Source organism: Haliaeetus leucocephalus, unplaced genomic scaffold, assembly GCF_000737465.1.
Source record: "Haliaeetus leucocephalus isolate CR32 unplaced genomic scaffold, Haliaeetus_leucocephalus-4.0 Scaffold636, whole genome shotgun sequence".
Lineage (NCBI taxonomy): Eukaryota > Metazoa > Chordata > Aves > Accipitriformes > Accipitridae > Haliaeetus > Haliaeetus leucocephalus.
In genome coordinates, this window is record NW_010973072.1 from 5,142,412 (window position 1) to 5,161,961 (window position 19,550).

At 36.4% G+C, this 19,550-nt stretch overlaps 2 protein-coding genes across 9 annotated transcripts in view; one reads left to right on the forward strand and one right to left on the reverse strand.

The window, feature by feature from the left end:
• Positions 1-1,436: 1,436 nt before the first annotated feature.
• Positions 1,437-10,863, forward strand: PLA2G10 (phospholipase A2, group X). The gene is made up of 4 exons (XM_010578528.1): positions 1,437-1,485; positions 5,070-5,235; positions 7,994-8,100; positions 10,718-10,863. Exons 1-4 carry the CDS (start codon positions 1,437-1,439, stop codon positions 10,861-10,863), a joined length of 468 nt encoding a protein of 155 aa, XP_010576830.1.
• A 1,920-nt stretch (positions 10,864-12,783) lies between these two features.
• The window catches only part of BFAR (bifunctional apoptosis regulator), a 10,782-nt gene continuing 4,015 nt past the window's right edge, over positions 12,784-19,550 (reverse strand). Inside the window, exons 1-9 of one of the 8 annotated variants that reach the window (XM_010578468.1) lie at positions 19,256-19,500; positions 19,105-19,158; positions 17,658-17,988; positions 16,606-16,807; positions 16,077-16,246; positions 15,224-15,368; positions 14,799-14,969; positions 14,082-14,284; positions 12,784-13,205 (exon numbers count right to left, since the gene is read on the reverse strand). In XM_010578468.1, coding sequence (XP_010576770.1) covers positions 13,013-13,205; positions 14,082-14,284; positions 14,799-14,969; positions 15,224-15,368; positions 16,077-16,246; positions 16,606-16,807; positions 17,658-17,923 — 1,350 coding nt within the window. In that variant the 5' untranslated portion in view covers positions 17,924-17,988; positions 19,105-19,158; positions 19,256-19,500 and the 3' untranslated portion in view covers positions 12,784-13,012. The other 7 variants (XM_010578466.1, XM_010578470.1, XM_010578467.1 and 4 more) reach the window with 7 other exon arrangements.

Here is a 19,550-nt window from a genome sequence, read left to right on the forward strand (position 1 = left end):
ATATTCAGCAGGCTGGGAGCATACTATTAGAAAACATCGATAGGCGTTGTTTTAAAGTGATTAAACTAACCTCATGCTGAACCTTTGTGACAGCTGTAAGGATAAAATCCAGTCTTCCAGAAGAGCACTCAACTGCCTTAATTAGGAGATTCTCTTTTGTCTTCTCACACTTCTTTTATACATTCCTACAGAGCTTGCAAATTCACCAAACTAAATCTTACAAATATCAGGACGCTAAGGACAAGAGCCTCAATTCATTCTTGTAACAGACTCTGTGCACAGAAGGAAGCAGGGGTGGGGGGGAGGGGGAGAGTGGGGCACTCACATGATTAATGACCATAAGGTAAGGTGCTTGCATAATGGGGCCAACTTAAGGTCCCACCAAGCTCGCTGCCCCAATTCTACTTCCTGACCTCAGCATGCCCATATTATTCCTTCTGCATTTTGATCATTCTCCAGACTTCATCCTTTGCATGGCACAAACCTCAGCACGAACATTAAGGAAAGCAATGAAAGACTGTTTCACTGCTTCTGCCAGCCTGGAGTGATCATTACAGAGAGCCTGGCTTCGGTCCGATAGCTGAGTCAGGCATCACAGTCACTTGTTCTGTAGGCAGTGAGGAGGAAGGCAAATGCAATTTACCTGTTTCTCAATGCTTGGTCCACAGTATCATAACAGGCAAATTTATAGTTTCAGAAAATTTACACGTGACCACAGTTTGTGGAGATTGCACATCAGTAATCTGGGCAACAAGATGAGGTGAAAAAGGCTATTCCTGATAGTTTATGAAACCAGAGGAAAAAAAAAATCTAAGGGGGCGGGGGGGAGGTTCTATAATGCATACAGTTCAAAGGTTTCCGCTTCTGGCAACATCTTGGAGACGCATCAGAAAGTCTGCTTATTCCCAAGTTTCAAGTTCTAAACTACTAGAGCACTATGACTGTACAAAGGAAGTATCACTATAGGAAATCTTACACATATTTAACATCAAAAAGTGTTTCTGTAGCCTGTCTTTGAAAGAATGGCTTAACGTTTCTTTTAAAACCCACAAAACATCATGGACTGGATGCTAATGATTAATGTAGTTATGTATCATAATTATGCAAAGCTGTGCATCTCAATAAAAATATAATTATATATCTGCAAAAATAATTATTACGTTTGCATTGTGCCCACTGCAAAGAGTAAAATGTTACAGGAATTATGATCTTTCACAAAAAATTCGTGTGTTTCTAAAATGTGTTTTTTTCCTCTATGCATATGGAAATTTCAGGGACTGGATTTTTAAATACTATTGTAAGCTATTCAGAAAACTAGGAAAAAGGAGAGTGAGAAGGTATAGTGGAAAACATCTTGCAAAGACATAATAACGTACAGCATTGAGCACAGTTTGAACTCTCAAGGGCTTATGCAGGCAACAAACCAAGACAGCACGATGAAGTTCAAACTCTCCAAACGTGGCAGGGCTCCAGTTTGGGCAACAGGTATTACAGTTTTAAAATCAAGCACAACGCATATAATGTGATTACTTACTGTTACTTTCTCTCAGGCTGTCTTTAGTGTTTACTTAATTTCAGTCTTCAGAAAGTCACCTCACGGCTTTTGATCTCTCTGGCTTTGTCATTACAGTCACAAAGACAACTGCATAGATTTGTTTGGGGTTTTTTCTTTCCCCATCTGCTATTTTATGGTGCCTAAAGCAGCCTTAGGATTGGTATGGTTTTGGTTTCCCTTCAACCTTTACTTTTAAAGCAGCTACGTCCCATCCAGTTAAATCTGAGTTTGCTGATGGACTAATCTCTTGTAAGTTTCTTCTTTCCTCTCCCAAATATATGTCTTTAAAGTTTTCTTTCAAGAATGAAAACAGTCGAAACTTTAACAAAGTTTCAATTCCTATTATGCACTAAACACTGGAATTAAATATTACAAGAACGTTAAAAGCCGTAACAAGACTAGACACAAATTGTCTAACTGTAAATTATTTTTGTACGCTTAGTTGTACTTATTTCCTGTGACCTCTAGGTATCAAAACAATGTGGTTTTGATTTTTTCATACAGATTATAAAGCAATGAAATTAAAATAAATGCAATCTGGATCCTTCCCTTTTTCCCCATGCACAATACTGTGTTTGATAGAGCTGCACAGAATCCGCATGACAAAACCAAAAACAGACTAGACATAGAGAGATGACACTACTCTTTCAGGAATGCATAATCAAACCTACAGAAATACTCTTGTCCATAAAGATAAATGTGAAGTCTTCATAAAAAAACCCCAAACAAAACCACACAGAAGATTTTAAAAACATACCTTAATCATGAAACGTTCAGAAATACGCAGAATGTCACTTCACTCTGACTGTATTCCACAGAAGTTCTGATAAAATACTTTGCAAATTCTATTATGTTGCTAATACACTAATGGAACCATCATCATACTGATAGTCTTATTGTTTCCATAGTTCTATGTCTTCTAGGATGGTCTTTGGTCGCTTTCATTAAACTCAGGTTACAAAGCTGTTGGGACAGAGACTTTTCCTTTAGTCATATTCAGAGTATCTACAGTACAATACAGTCTTGGTTTATACCTGGATGTCCAGATGCTGTAACACAAATAAATTGCAAAGATAAAAAGTTCATGTCCTTTTCTTTATGTTACGTGGCACATTTTAAAGATTTATAACTCAGGGAGCAGACAGTTAATCGCTTCTACTTTACAGGGATTTAAATCAAGTGACTTGGATTTGTCCAAAATTAGTAAACAATTCTCTAATGAAACCAGGAATATTTATTCCTAGTTTCCTCGTCCTGTCTTGTAGCTCTCCTACACCATCCTTCCTCAGTAGCCAGGAACTGAGACACAATGTAAAAATTCTTCACTTTCTTCAGGGATTTCTTCAGAATCACTAACGTCATGCAAAGCAAACCCCGCTTTGCCATTAACGACTAACATGGTGCCTTCAGACATTACTGGCTGAGTCTAGCCAAATCTTACTAAACATTTAAGAGTATAAGCAGTTGCCATTTGTAATGCTGCAGCCTTACTGCAGGTTTTTTTCAGCTGGGAATTTACTGAACCTATACTGACAGCGAAGATAACACTTTCAATGCCATCGTAAAGATAAGAATCTGGTTATACTCAAATGAATGCTTCTGCTCCCCAGAGCTGAAACACATATTCAGAGCTGCAACGGAATGGGAGATGATCACGTGTCAGTTCCACAACGTGACTGTTATTTTGACACCTAGAACTACAAGTTCCAAAGATTCCACCCAGTACAACTTATGGACCCCTTGGAAAAGCGTGAGAGGATCTTTTTACCAGAAAACCTATATAACTAAACAGCAGATAATATCCTAGAATGGAAGCCATGACACAAGAGATACTATTCACTATCTTAGCAAGGAAGTTTTAGTGCCAATGGAACAGTTTTTAAATGAAACTGCATGTGACTATGTTAGCCAAGGATGCTTTTTTAACTCCTCAAGATGCCGTTGCTTTTAATCAATGGCCAAAGATGCATGTGCAAGTTTAAGCACTCTTGTTTCCACATCCTCTCCTCTCCCTAAATCCCATGCCCACAAAGCAGGAGGGAACAAGATCTGGGAGTAGTCGCCAGTCAGAACAGTACTAAATATTGTCTTAGGAAGCCTAGCTATTTTCGCAAGTAAGGATTAGCTACAAATGTTCTTTCTAAAGCTTTTTTTACCATTCTCACGTACAAACCAATTGTATTTCTTAATGAGGTGATTTCATGAGGTGTATAAATCTCTTTGTTTCACGAAATTACGAGTGCTGGAGGTCACCAGCATCCCACACATTTCAAATTACTGAACTGTGCCGGGAACAGTATTTTTCTGGCAGATCTCTATTAACTGATTAATCATATAATCTATTATAATAGATTAGTCTATTAGTTAGTCTATTATAATAGATTATATGATTATACAGATTATGTACAAACTGTATAATCATATAGTTATTCTGTAGGAAAATAAATATCAAAGCCTTCGATGACAAAGTCTAAATATTTTTTCTGCTGTCTCTCTCACAGATATTATCAGTTATTAAATCTTCACGTCTTTCCCAATCTGTATTCCAGTACTGGGAGTTAAGGTTTATAAACTGTTCTCCTCATACCAAAATAAATCATTAGTTTAATTAGTAAGACAACTCTAATCAGCAGCCTTCCACTAATTTGTTTTGTACTCATCTAACTTCTTAAAAATTGCTGCCAATAGTTTGGAGCCTGCACTGCAAGGAAATGCTGCCCATTACCATTAAGGGTCTTTGACATGTTAGCTCAACCTGAAGGATGACATGAAGCCCCCAAAAAAGTAATCTGTTGTCTCAACATTAATTTGCTGCCCTGGACCTACTGCTTTAGTACTGACAGAGCATAGTTAAAATAAAATTCCTAAATACAGTCTTGTTCTGGTGAAATAAGGGTGAGAATCCCTTAAACAACAACAACAACAAAACCCAAACAAAAATGAAACAGAAAAAAAAAGCAACCCTTCTTCTAATTTCCCTGGCAATGACTCCAAGCACCCACCCATCTCCCCGCTCTACACCCACACCACCCCCGCCAGTTACTTGGCTGCTTTGTCTAAAAATGAGGAAAACCAGAACCCCATCATAGAGGGCGTTTGTTCAAATGTAAAGCATTACATGCTACAAAATAACAACATGGGCAAAATTGCATGTTATGATAAGGAGAAACTACTGCAATGCTTAGGGCATCTAATCTTAGCAGATCAGTGGACCTAGACCACAGAACACATACTAGCCCTTGCCAGTTTTAAGGCTGGAAATGACCGAAGTCTGCCATTGTATGGTGCCTTGATGGGAGGAAATGACTGCAGCTATTCAGAATCTTGTTCGGTATTCTGTTCCCTAGAGATCAAGGTAAAAAGGGACTGGGTCAAGCAGTGTGGCCCCAAAACGTCAAAAAGAAACTATTATTTTGAAGTACTGACATTCATTATCAAAGTTTAAAAAACCCCAAAACTACTTTATATCTGCATGTTTGATTCAACAAAAAATAAAAGAGTTTTTCTTCCACAGGTTATAAAGGCACTTTTGGGGAAGCCCATTTTAGAAATCGAAGAGGAATTCTTGAATTAGCTGGAGCCATTAGGTGTACTACAGGACGATCTCCTTTTGCCTACCTACGTTATGGATGCTACTGTGGTCTGGGAGGAAGAGGATGGCCCAAGGACAGAGTAGACTGGTAAGAGTAACTATTTATCTGAGTAATTAAGTGCTGAACGTATGCAGATGACAGAGTAAAAGGACTAAAATATGAATTAGGCCTATTTAACATCAGTGAGGGAACCGAGCTGAAACACACCCCAGACTGCTAAGAAACTCCAAAGCATTAAAACTGTTACTGTAGATCTACATGAGTCCTACTTGCCTTAAACTCTCATTGCATTAATACTGGATTCACAGTACAATTGAGTTTCTTTGCTGTTGCTGTTTGGCCAAGAGCTGAAGAACTAAAGTCTAGGAGAAGCTTTAAAGCTCACACATTTAAACTACCTATAAAAATAAAAATGAAAAAAAAAAAAAAAAGGCAATTGAAAAATCTTGATTCTACTACCATCCATCCCATTTTATTAGTATTCAAAAGAATACATAGAAAATTATGCAAAATTCAACCTGTTGAAAAATAACTCTTGAATACAAGGAATTACAAATTGTTACTAAAATAATTGTAAAAACAAACCTTCGTATTTAGTACTAAATTTAGTACTAAATCATAGTCAGCATACTGACTACCATCAATTTAATTTCTAATTGAACATTAACTGACAGAAAGATGATCTTCTGGTTACAATAGTTAAATAAAGTTTTATATTTTCAAGTTTATCATTATGATAAATTTCCCTACCATATGTGACATCTCAAGTTCTGACTTATCAGACAAATATATTGTAAATTAAAAGGAAAACAAACGTCTGATGCTCACATTTAGGGTAGAATACATGGGAAGTTCAAATCTGATGTTTTTTTTTTTTTTTTTGCATAAAGATTCTAGTCGTAATTAGACCTAAAACTTTTAGAATCTTTGCCTATGTATTTCAAGTTTTTGGATGTGTAATCTGTTAGATTAAAGACAATTTTGTAGAACGTAGTTGCTACTTTAGTGACTGGGAACACATACAAAAAGGGACTATTATTAGTTCTGGTCATTTGCATACCTAAAGATATTGATGGAGAATCTGCAGTTTGCCAATCTTTCATTGTAGGCCATTTTTTCCACTTTGTAAAAGTCCCACAGTAGCAAGAAGCTGCTTCTTCACAAAACATGGTTACCTATTTGTGGTCTGGGTTTTAATAGCTACATGTTAGGAACAAGCCAAAAGTGAGTGTACTTAACTCTACCGCATTTGAACAGAATCAAGAATTGCGCTGATTGAATGTAGAAACATTCTTACCAAGTTTGATTTTTTAAAGTTTTGAGTTACACTGTGGGCTGTTTACATTCAGAATTATGCCTGAAAACAAGTAAAGTGAAAATACAGAAATATTTAATCTGAAGTAAGAACATCTGTAATGGAATTATTCAAATAATAGTTACTGCAATTTAGATTTTTGCCTGCCACTTATAAACTTTCAAATGGAGATAATACTATATTGCTTTCACAAGACAAAATATAAAATCCTTAAGCATCTGTTTTTATTTAAAATGCTTAAAAGTGGACCAAAGTAATTTTAAAAATTTCTGTGAACACATGAAAATAGTCTGCACTATGGCAAAAGAAGCCGTATTTCCTGGTTTATTTACCTTAGTACTGCTACAAAGACTCATTAGAATTTTTTTTTTTTTTTATTTCTATGCATGAAGTGGATGTCTTGAGCTACTTCATGGGCATGTGCTGTCCAACTGTTATGTACCGCAGGATCTTTAAATGGCGATTCGTGTGGCATTACCAAGTAATTATTAAATAAGCATAGGAAAAAACAGTAATTGCAAGTGAGAGCTCACAGCATTAACTTTTTCTATTGCAGACACAAATTCCTCAGGCAATCTAAACATCATGTGCCTACTGTAATATGATGGTTTTAGGCTAACAGGTGGAAACTGAATGACTGAATGGAAAGAGCTTGCAGATACACCCTGTTCTTCCACCGACTCAACAAAGAAAAGAGTATAGTTAGTTTGCAGCAAAAACTTCCAAGCTATCTAACCTCAGGTCCTTGTTACCTTCTCTATTTACTATTCTGGGCTTGCAAGGACTCTATACCAGAAGAGTAATTATTTTTTTAAGCACTAAAATATGCCATTAATGCTTACCTGTACTGTTCAGTTCCACAATGTGATAGAAAGTCTATTAATGTCCAGTTATGACAAGAACAATTTTGAAATCATCATTTTGGGCAATTTTCCAAATTTTCTCATGATACTGAGCAAATAGTTTTAGTTATCTTATGGCATCAAACAGTACCTGTGCCTATTCATTACTGAACATTTCACCTGCTCTCAGCTTTTCTGCCACCATCTACAGACTTTGCTATACTGCAGCCTAACAAATATTTTTGTCCCTTCCCTGTTAATAACTGTTGCAATAGCATCAATAACTGGCAGAAAAACACATAATTCACTATCTGACAGACTGTTCTGGCATTTATCTTCTTCTTGGAAGGGGCTAGGAGAGAGGCATATGCACGTAAGTTTATGGTGTTTAAAACAGAATACTTTAAAGATTTCTTGTATTTTCATCTATGAAGTAGTTCAACTAGATCAACGTGTATCGGGCATTTTCCTCATCATTGATTATATGAAAGAGTGTAATTTCTTCCCAGTGATCTATAAAACAATCAACATTTTGATTCCTGAGCAGGTAACTGTTTGTACATTCGTGTATATTGACTGTTCTATTCTTTCACAGCCTGTAGAAACATGCTGATAAAAAACATCCAGATTATGTGACCATAAATCACCACAGTATGAATTAAGGCAAGCCCGTTTCTATTACTCTCAGGTGCTGCTTTAATCATGACTGCTGCTATGGTAAGGCAGAACAAGCAGGTTGTCACCCAAAGATAGAAAGTTACCACTGGGAGTGTGAAGACAACGCTGCTGTGTGTGGTGAGTGAACAGTTCTAGCTGGGGCGGGTGGTTTTGGGGATTTTTTAAAATTTTTTTTTACTTCTACCAATTGTCTCATTGACTTCATAGAAAGACATTTTCTTAATTAACTGTAAAATTCTTGTTTTACCAGCCTTCCTTTTGTGACTCTTTGCCAGGGTACGCTGTGCCTCCAGAAAGTACAGCTATGCCAGCCAACTGAATGCAGTTTCTTCTTCTTAATCCCCACCTACTGACATACATAAGCAAACAAAATTCTGATCTACAACCTTCTATTACCCTTTCAGAAAACACTACCAAACCCCCCTTCTTTTTACTCAGCATTTACATATGTTGAGGAACCCATGTTAAGCTACTCTCTGCAGGTCTCCAACTGGAGAGCAACTACAAGCAGGAGGCGAGAAAATTACAACTGTTTAAAAAGGATCCTTTTTATACTTAGCAGAAAATATTTCACACCATTTTTAAGTTTATAATGGACAAGTTTTTGGCATATTTACCACTGATCAGTTGCACAGCCCAGTAGTGGCTGCAATTTATGAATGAATTCACAATTACAACTTTAAATTTCAAACACTGAGGTAATAAAATATTTGATAAGTATATTTATTCATGGAAGTAACATGTCCACAAGCCATAAAATGTTAATTTGAAAATATTTACATAATTAGTGTACAAGTTGCAACAGAGGGCTGACCACATCCTGATAAATTTTGTTCGATTGCTCCGAAATATGAATAAAATACACTTGCCATGCTGCAGTATAAAACAGAAGGACAAAGAGATCTCAAAGAAACAAACAAAAAATGTTTAACATGAAAAAGCAGCATTTCTTTCACATTACTTGTTCACAACTCCCAAAGTTTTAGCAAATATTTTCTAATACACTTCAAAGACTTTTTGAAACTACAACTTCTCACAAGCCCCCCAAATTTGCAGGGTTTTTTCTTCTTGTTGTTAGGTTTTAGGGTTGGTTTGTTTGGGGGTTTGATGGGTTTTGTTTGTTTGTTTTGTGTGTTGTTTGGTTTTGGGCGGGGGTGTGTTTTGTTTTTTTTTTTAATCAGGTGCTAGGTAGGTTACTTTGCATGTAATTTTATGCTATCTAGAATGCAAAACAGCTTGAGAATTGGTTATTATTTGCACTACAAAAAAGCAGACCCATACATAAACTTGTTTACAAGTCTGACTACCACAGTTTAAAGACAACACAGTAGGCCATTCAGAGAAAACACAAAAATCTCTCATTTCATAACTCAACTTAGAATTTGCCTGACCTGAAATTAAAGTTTTTGACACTATTTCCTTTCCTCCTTTTCATTCAACCTTACTTTGCCCAAATGTCTACCTCATGCAGAATCTCTACTTGCTAATTCCCTCTGCTCCAGAAGTACTAAGCGTCTTCTCTCTCAAACTAATTAACTGTCAAGTTACAGTCCACCTATATTTGGCTGTAAAGGTTCTCCTGCTGTTCCAGTCCAGAAGCTGACAATCTTTTAGAACACTGGCCAAGATAGTAGGCATGTCCCCAAGAAACAAAGCTGAAACAAAGTCCGTGCTGTACCATGGAGAAGATTAAGTTTGTAGCAATAACAAGAGAAGGAATAGTTCTTCTCAGTTAATGTTTTGTTTTTTTTTTTTTAATCCTACCATGTTGTTTATGTCACTTATGCTATTGAGTAGTTCTTAGGGTAGCTAGTTGCAGCATTAACATACATATATAAAGAACACTTCCATTTTATAGCAGAATTTGAGTTCATTCACAAAACTGAACACTTGTTCTGCTCCTAGACAAATCTCAAGCAGAGATTTGGCTAAGCTTTCAAAATGTTAAATACTCAGACAAAATATAATCAAGGATTCTTCAGTTTACAGACAGTTGCAGGGAGAAAAAACACACATTTCTGGGTTGGCACAATAAAACCAAAATATATTGCTGTAGAAGAAAACGTTCACGCCAAGAAGAAACGTTCATGCCAAGAAATCTGTTAAGCTACAACACTACAATCATAAAACAAGTATGGCCAGACATGAATTTTATCGTACTTAAACACACTTTACCTAACTTCTTACTGAATACCTTAATAAAAAGGGCGGGCCATTTAAGCTGAACATAGAACATCTTTGCATCCCTTATTTCACATGTATAATTTTAATACTACATCCTTTAGTAGATTAAAGCATATGCGAAATGGAAAGTATCTTCCCAAACCCAAGTTTCACCAGAGCAACAGGGCGGGCAGGGAGGGTCGTATACCACTTTCTAAAGAGAAATCAGTTATCAGAGTTCCTTTATTATAGAACGTGAAGAAGAGTATTTAAGTCTTCATCCAATTACTGTATTTTCACCTGCCAAGATAGTTCCACTGATTATCAATTGTCACTAAACCAAACCATGCTTGTATATTCTCTGTTGCTGAGATGTCCTAGCATGGAGCTTTGTCTAAAGAACACGAAAGAAGTGTAAGTCTTACTGAAGCTCAGTACAGTTCCTATTGCACTTGAAATACAAGAGCCATTTATCTGGCAAATATGGAACATAAGGTAGCAATTCTTGGTATTCCATTTGGTATTTTTAATTACTTCAGACTAACATCAAACTTACTGTGTTTTTTTTCAGAATCACTAGAAGACAAATGCCAAAAAATGGCATGTGAATGTGACCGTGAAGCTGCCAAATGTTTTTCTAAAGCTCCCTATCATACAAAACACCTTTTGTGGCCAGACTTTATGTGTGGTGAGATTCAGCCTTTGTGTAGGTATTAGATATACAACATCAGTCTTTATGAAAACTCTCTGTGTATTTAAAATTACTTTTTTTTTGGTCACAGTAGTGACAACAAATGATTTTCCCCTTTCTTGATCCTCCTTCCTGCCACCTCAGCCTCTCTACCCCAGAATGGCCAAAATAAACACTTATCCTCTTACTTACCCTCTACAGTGCATGGACTAAAAGCAAGTTCATTAGTTCTATGTAAGCTTTTATCGACTAAATAGGAATTTGAGTTTATCAGCTTAAGGAGTAACTGACTTAAAATTGATTTTGTTTATATTCAGATTCACAGATTTTTCAGATTCATAACATCATTCACTGTAAACTTTTTATCCCCCCTCCGCTGGCTCTAAGATACAAATCAAACATTTCCACTAACTTACCTTAACATTTGTGAACTTTGAACTGACCGGAAGAAATGCATGGAGTGACAGCACAAAGAGCCCTCTCATGTATATTAAACACTTATTATGAAGCATAATTTAACTTCTGCATCTCATTCACCTTAAGTAGTCCTACCTATATTAAAAAATGCCTAATATAATTCTTTTTTCCTAGTATTTACTTTTTAAATACGGTTTTCTAAGAAGTTGTTCATTTGATATGGCTCAAGCTCCTTACTCTATGTACACATTGAGTTTCCTGTGGGCAGAGGGAGAAGTTCTACCCTTAAAACTTCAGATCCAGATTTAAAAAGTGCAAATGCAAACCATCACCAACACAGATACATGAAAAAAGTAGCAGTCACTGGGACCAACTCAACTGCCTTTCCTGTAAGTGTTTGATCTTGGACAGCATGGGTTTGCAAAGTTCAGAAGCATATATACCTCATAAGGATGTAAAGATGGTTTTAGTTAGGGTCATTTCATAGTGTTTTGAAACATTTTAGGAAGAGAAATCAGTAACATGAAGTGCTGAATAATACATTTTTTCGTAAGTGCTAATTTTAACAGTTTAAGAACCAGGAGTGTTTTATGCCTACTTTCACCCATCTCAACTTAAAAGATGCGGGGCTACAGAACAAGTTTGCACAAGTCAAAGCAAATGACAAGTACTTCAATATAAAAAACGAAAATAAAACAAAACACTTCTTTAGGAAGAATGAAGATTTCAAAAGAGATCTTTATTCTTTAAAAATATTCATAGGCAAATTTAAAGTTCATATTAATGATACAAATGGAAAAAAACAGCCCCAAACCCCCAAGCCAGTGCAGAATGCAAGGGAACAAAACTCTTGAAAAATCTGACTTGTGTTTCAGTCAAAAGCCATACATTAACAAATGGTAATCCTGTTCACACAAAATAACTTTCCAGTTCATATTCACTCACAGATCCAGATAAACACATTATATTGCAGTGAGATGTAATTACAGCGTCAGGTCACTTTTCCAAAATAATCCTTTTTAAGACATAACCCTGAATTTAAGAATAAGCAACAGACTTCAAGAGGAGAGCATTAAAGAAGCTATTAATGAAGTTTAACTGAATAAAAACTTTTGAATGACAACCACCACATTTTCCAAAACAGAAGAAAACTCAAGCAGTCTTTGCCTTCAACAGTAGGAATTTTAGAACAAACTCTACTGTAAGGCTGTATTTGACGGTCACAACTTTACATGTAAAGCAAACTGAAAACACTGAAGTACTTTCAATATCAAGCCTATCCAGGAAGAGCTTTCCTTTGGCAAACTTAAGTTGAGGAGCACCTTGCTGCTATGAAATGCTAAGTTACAAAAAAAAAAAACCCCAAACAACCAAACAAAACCAAAACAAACAAAACCCCCAATCTTTGTAGCTGTTCAGAAGACACTGATTTTAAGGCAGGCTTAAAAAATAACCAGAATGCTCAAGACAGAATAGAGAAGTTTGATTTGATCAAAAATAGGGTGACATGACTGTATAAGTTTTATATGGCTAAATCAGGAATGTAATTTTTTTTTTCAATAGAAAATTCCTTTTGGATAATAAAGCCCATCCTCAGATTTGGAATCAACTAGTTTAAGAGTAACTTACCTTAAGGCTTTTTTGTATGTTTAAGTTAACATAATCTACCACTTTCACTGCTACATATATAAAGAAAAGCAAAGCTTATTTCAAATGTCCATTTTTAGAAGCTAAACAGCTCAAAAGTTCCAATGCCAGTCACTGCACTTGTGTCTCCAGACGCCTTACTTCTTTAACCACAAGATCAATGTTTATAATTGGGTTAAAGTACAAGGCCCAGTAAAACAAACAATTGCAGACAAACTGAGGAATAAAAGGCCAAAAAATGGCAACAAAAAGACCCTGGGTTGAGACTTTCCAGAAATGTCTCCACATTCTGTGAGGAATAGTCCTGTGAAAAAGGAAAAGAGGCTTAGAGGAACTTTCCATTTTGTTTTTACCCTATCTAAGAAAAGCTAGTATGTGCTGCAGCCTCAAATTATTTACCCCTTACTCAGGTACCTCTAAAATATAATTTTGCACTCCAGAAAAACTTTCTTGAAATATAGTAATACTAGACTTTATATGAGGAAGCATTAAGTCAATTTATTCAGACCACAAAGCACAGCAAGTTAAAGTGGTCAAATTCCAGATTTCTCATAGATCATGTCCATGTAGCCTGTTCTCTTTTGAACATGTTCTGCCCCCTAGCTGCTGGCAGAGAAAGTGGAAACCCAGTACACACCAAAACAAGAATTTCTCCTATGCAAGTTCTAAAAACTATGAATGAAAGATCACAGCAGATATAAAGTACTATTAATATGCCTGAATTAAGGCTAAAGCAGGAACTAAAACCAGCAATTTTGATCACCTATCAGAAATATTATCAGTGTAACTAAACTTATTTATGATCCTGAGGACTCATCCTTTAATAACTATATTGTAAGCATATCATGACAAAATTAGCTGATAGCTACTACCAGTTACCATAAAAGGCAATTCTCAAGAGTTAATATTTACTCCATGGCTAAGAACATGCTTATTACCATTACAGCATTTGCTACATCCGATCAATAAAACAAGCTATAAGAAACCCTTTCAAGAAATAAAGATACTCAAGAGTGAGTACTGGTGTATGTCCAGATTCAGATTCACATGTTCTTATTAACGTCACAGTTGTGGTTAGACATGTCATTTCAGTGAGCAACTGTGAAATCGTAAGACTGTTACTTTCTATTTATAAGGCCATGTACTTCCCACCTTCTTCAACAAGCTCAGTAAGACTTACTTCAATTCTCTTCTTGACCAGAGCCTCCAAAAGGAGAATAATTCCAGAACAGAGAGCAACATGGCATTTACAATTATAAATCTTGATGTCCAGTAATGCACATCCAGCCAATCCCAAGCAAATTCAGCTATCAACTGGTATGGCAAAAATAAATACTTTACAATGAATTCTCTCCACTGTTTCCACGAAGGATCTTTAAGGTCCTGTAAATTAGGATAAAAAGACTGTCAATCAATTTCCTATTAAACAGGCACAATACTGGCTTATTTCCACTATTCTTTTGTGGAAAAATTGTGTTTTCATACATTGAAAGCAGTAATTTATCTTTACTATACTTTCTGGTAGATAATACTATAACCCAGTAATTTCCATTAGATCAGAATAAAACATCACAGACAGCCAGACCTTATAATGCCATTTGTTAAAATACCGCTATTTTGAGTGAACAGCCATTCTATAGTCATGTGAACGTCAAAAAAAAATAGTTTGACAGATTTAAAGTCTTAATAGCCTTAAATCAATCTTACTAAGGGTAACGGTCACAACACTGGTGATCACATACAACAAAATCAAGGAACCACTTACTTTGTAGGACTTTTTTTTTAAAAATTGTAAAGAGGTGAAATGGTGAATAATTAGATCATGTGTTTTTATGCTGCTAGTCTTAAAATGCTTATAACTAAAACAAGTAGCATACTTAATGTTTTGAACACTTACTAGTAGTTTTGTGACAGTATCTTCATACTTGTCTTCTTGCGTAGGGCAAATTGTGTGGATAAAAGGTAGGAAAGCTTCTGCATAATCAAACAAATACAGGTATAACATACTAAGTCTTGGAGAACTCTTCAGTGCATACAGAAAAAAGAGTGATTTTCCTGGATTTACTGCCTGAAAGGTATCAAATTATCAAGTTTCAAACAATGAAAAAACAAAACGAAAGGGACATGCCAGTTCTTAGCTTTTCCTGACAATCTTTTTTTCAAAGCATCATTTTTCAGTTACAACAGTTCATTAAACTGAGCAGCTTTTTACAAGGGTAATTCTACTACCTTAACACTCCTCCTGGCTTTAAGAGAATATTCTTTTAAAGATATTATTTTAAAAACATTTAATATACATGACAGACTTTATATAAAACATACCTTATATTCCCAAAGGTTCTGTGGTGGTTTAACGCCTAAAGTTTTCACACATTCCAATTCCGCCATAATAGCTTTTCTGTGGTTACTGTTCTCTATACTGTAAGGCTCTTTCATGAAATCCTCCTCTGTCAGTGTTAGAAGGAGTCTACAAAAGCAGAAGAATTCAGAAGGTAAACAGTGCCTCTTCACCAAAAAGATATGACTAACAAATTAGCAATTACATACTGAAACAGTAAGCTACTGATAGAAGATATCACCTTTTGGATTATAGAATCATAGAATGGTTTGGGTTGGAAGGGACCTTAAAGATCATCATTACATGCTGTATCAAGTGTTCCAAATCAAATGTGTCTCAGAGCCTGGGTTTTAAATATCCCTCTTTTCAAGTTTTTTCTTGCCTGCTTTCAGCATGAAAATTTATCAGCTTCTTGGCTATTACTGAACATAGTTCTTCAGTACTTCACAGATCCAGCCTGGTCTCCTGAAATCAAACCTAGAGCTCTTGGGTAGAATGCCACAATGCCTATAGCATATGAATATTTTCACAAGAAAGAAATGGTGGGAGGGGTGGATAATACATTAGTAGTATTTTACTTTCAGTATCATTTCAGTCTGCATTGTCAGCATTTAAAAAAGTTCTTAGAAAATTTTCAGTTAGCTTGCTTATTATCTACTGCTAAAGTTTTCAATTACAAGTGTTAAAACTTACCCTGAATCTTATTCTGATACATCAACAGAATATTCCCACAGTCTATGGAATGAAGTATGGTCATTGCACAATATACCATCCCTAATGAAAGCTATCCAGTAGTCCAATCAAATGATAGCTGTTCTTGACAATTAGGCCTCTCACCTTCCATTCACCTTCTCCAGTAAAAATCTTTCTTTATAATGTGAAGCCCATGGGCCCAGCTGCTCTAGCCAAAGTATCACTTCCTCAGCAGTCCATTTAGCAACAGGCTTGTGGACAAGAAGATCTTCTTCAAATTCTCTGCTACTCCAGTGATATCCAAGTAGAACTACCTGTAAGTAGATTAAAAAAAAAAAAAAAAAAAGAGATCATTTACTTGCAAAGCAAATATATTAATGATACAAATAAACATGCATTAAGAGGCTTGACATGTAGAATCTTCCATTTTATGGACTCTAGAATATTCAGGTTATAAGAAAGCACCTTGAAGTTCTACCCAATTTGTCTAACTTCTGTTTGCTGTATATTGCAATTGTAGTTCCTGACAGACAACTCTGAATGCTACCTTATTTACTCCGCTCAGCTGAAGTTTCTTCTGTGCTGACAGTCTTCCTTATGTGCATGTAATTTAAGTATATCTGATTGCATGCTTAATGAAGTAAATATGGAGAACCAACCAGATGAAACTTACTGCTACACAAGTTAAAGCTGTCAGAACGCCTGAGAAAAACCCTCCTCCTCGAGGATTAATTCTTCCTGTGTTCGGAACTGTAGGGATCTGGTCACTCCCATATTTTTGGAAGGTTGCTAAGCTGCGTGCTACATCACTGTTTTGTTGAATATCTTCTTTTCTTTGTTCAATGGCATCAGAAAATAGCTTTTCAATAACATCCCTAATGGGAAAAATATTTGTCATTGTACTATAAACATTGAGGCTTAACATTTGGAAAAGGGACTAATTTGGGAATTTTTGTTTTCCAGCCTCTACTAAAACTGTCATCTTTGAAAGTAAGAAAACATTAGTTATTAATACTTAGTAAAGTTAAACTTAAATCATTACTTCCAAACAACACTTTCCTTAGCTTCTAAAGATAGAGGAAGTTAAAATATCACACACACAAAAAAATACTTATTTCTTAGATAAAACTAGAATTGTGTGTGCTACTGGCAAGCCTTGATTATTCAGAAATGCTAAGCAAAAGACAATATAAAAGCCTACCATCAATGCTACCATTTATTTATTAAAACATTATTAACCTAAGATAAAGTATTATTGCACAAGAACTTGTGGGTAATTGAAGACAGCAAATTGATATGTCTAGCTTTGTTCTGCCATAAGATCACATTTCTTCCTATAAATAATTCCTATTACAGAAATAATTACACAATTACCAAAGATCATTCTAACCTAGAATTATTAGGAAACAACCAACTACACTAAAAGATGCAAGTGTCTCAATAATAAAAAAAGATTCCTCCTTTCCATCCCCCCAAAAATTCAGAAGGGGGAAAAAAAACCAAAACAAAACCCAAACCAAAGCAAACCAACCTACCCCTTAGTTCCATGCAGAAAAATGTGCTTGAACAGTTCAGTACAAGTGCAGAACATGAAAGACTTCAGGATTTAAACGTCCTTGTGACAGTTCTGACTGTCAATAAACTACAAAAATCTGCAGCAAACTCAAGAAACCAGACAACTAATTTTGGTGGGTTTACAAATCCAAAATGGCACAATGTACTCACCTGAGGAGGATGTTGACTTTTGGGAATCCTTCCCATTTTTCTCTGCATTCGGGGCATTCATTCTTCTTGGACGATACCCACCACAAGGCTAGGCAATGTCTGCAGAAACTATGCCCACAGTTCAGGGTGGTGGGATTGACCAGAATGTCATAACAGCAGTGACAAAGGAACTCACTAACTGATATCTGCCGACCGATCTCAGGAGTAGCGTGTTTTTCAATTTTTGCCCTCTCCTTTTCACCTTGTAAAGTCTCATTTTCTTCCATTTCCTTTTATGCCTTATGCAAACAGGAAGCTCTCTTAGATCTTCAAGCCAGGTAAGGCATTACTTCTGCAAAGCAACAAGACAAATCTCATTAAGAAAAAACTTACTACATTACTAAAATTTACTAAATTACTAAAAAGTTACTGCTTAGAATTGCAAGCAGCATAATTTATCATTGTAATTCTTTTGTCTCTCTGATGGTTTTAAACTTTTTAACTAACTTAGCTACCCCCAAAATGAAACATGATCTTCTACTTTTTCAGCAACATATTTATTGCAAACTACAATCAAAACCAGATTCTAGATGTAAACAGATGGGCTCAATCTCCCTCTATGTTCTCTTCCTGTATTACATAACACATGAAACTGAAACAAAAAACCTCACTATGATTCAGATTACTTTTGACAATATCTTTAATCAAGGTTTTAGTAAAAGATACCAATCAAAAGAAATATCATCAGAAAATACCATCAGAGAATACAAAAATAAAACACCAGTATAACTTAATGATCTAATTTACTCCAACACTGTTCTTTCCAAGCATACGGAATAAAACATTACTAACAAAGGTCAATGCTAGACATTGCTGGGCAATGTTAAAAAAATAAATTTCGAACCACAATGTAAGGGATTGATCTGGACTGATCTGCTTGCCATCTCAGTGAAGGACTGAACTCTGTTTTAACTTTACTGGTAATTACTCGTTGCTAGTATTTCAGCAAATGCACAAATGAGAAGAATTTAAGATTGTTCCAAGCTTACCAAAAATATAAACCTCTTTGCTTGATGTTCCTACTATGTTCTCTCAGATGGCTGTATCCAGTTTCTTAAGAAAAACACTGATCCAGATCACTTACTTATCAGTCATGGTATGTTAGAAGTTATCAAAAACTATACAATTTTCTCCTCAGGCACTACCAAACCAAAATATGCTTACACTCTCCATCCACCATGTGGCTCCTCCTTACTACTAAGTAACCACCTTTCCATCCAGATCGAGGACAAAGATGTAAGCATGCAAGTTGGTAAAGAATAAAAATAATAATAAAAAAATAATACAAGCAGCACAGGAATACAAACCAACAGCGCAGCTAGGGTCCTCAGATTGTTACAAACGTGTCTTTTCCCAGCAAAGCAAAGACTGCTGATTTTCTAAAAGACAAACCTGAAATACCACTTACAAGAGGAAACATAAACCCAAGGTTTTGCACCCAAGAACATTGTTCCTAGTTTTCCTGGAAGAGAGAGGCAGCAGGATTTCTGTGGGTGCAAAAATATTTCAGCACTCGGTCTCTGCACCAGACGAGAGGGGGTCAGAAGCAGAACGCTTACTAGCTCCTCTCCTGCCTCCTCCCTCCAACTCCGGCCCGCTTCCTCCCCTCTGCGCTGCCACCAAAACCGAGGCACCGACGGTTCGGGCCTGCAGCGACGTGACGGCCGCTTTCTCCCCCCCCCCCCAGGCAAGGCAGGGCCCATCGCGGAGGCGTCACCAGCCCGCCCCTTCCCACGCTCCCGGCAGCAGCGGGGAGACCGGCGAAACGCCACCACTCTCACCCCCCAGGCAGCGTGCACCGGAGACGGCTTCCGCGGCGGCCCGGGCCCGGCCCCGGCCCCGGCCCCATCCCCG

Excerpts from the sequence above, each read along its gene's own strand:
- PLA2G10 (XM_010578528.1), top strand. The coding sequence starts at position 1,437 with ATGAAGTTCAAACTCTCCAAACGTGGCAGGGCTCCAGTTTGGGCAACA. Across the intron at positions 1,486-5,069 it reads GGCTCCAGTTTGGGCAACAG|GTTATAAAGGCACTTTTGGG; the intron begins GTATTACAGTTT and ends TTTCTTCCACAG. Across the intron at positions 5,236-7,993 it reads CCCAAGGACAGAGTAGACTG|GTGCTGCTTTAATCATGACT; the intron begins GTAAGAGTAACT and ends TATTACTCTCAG.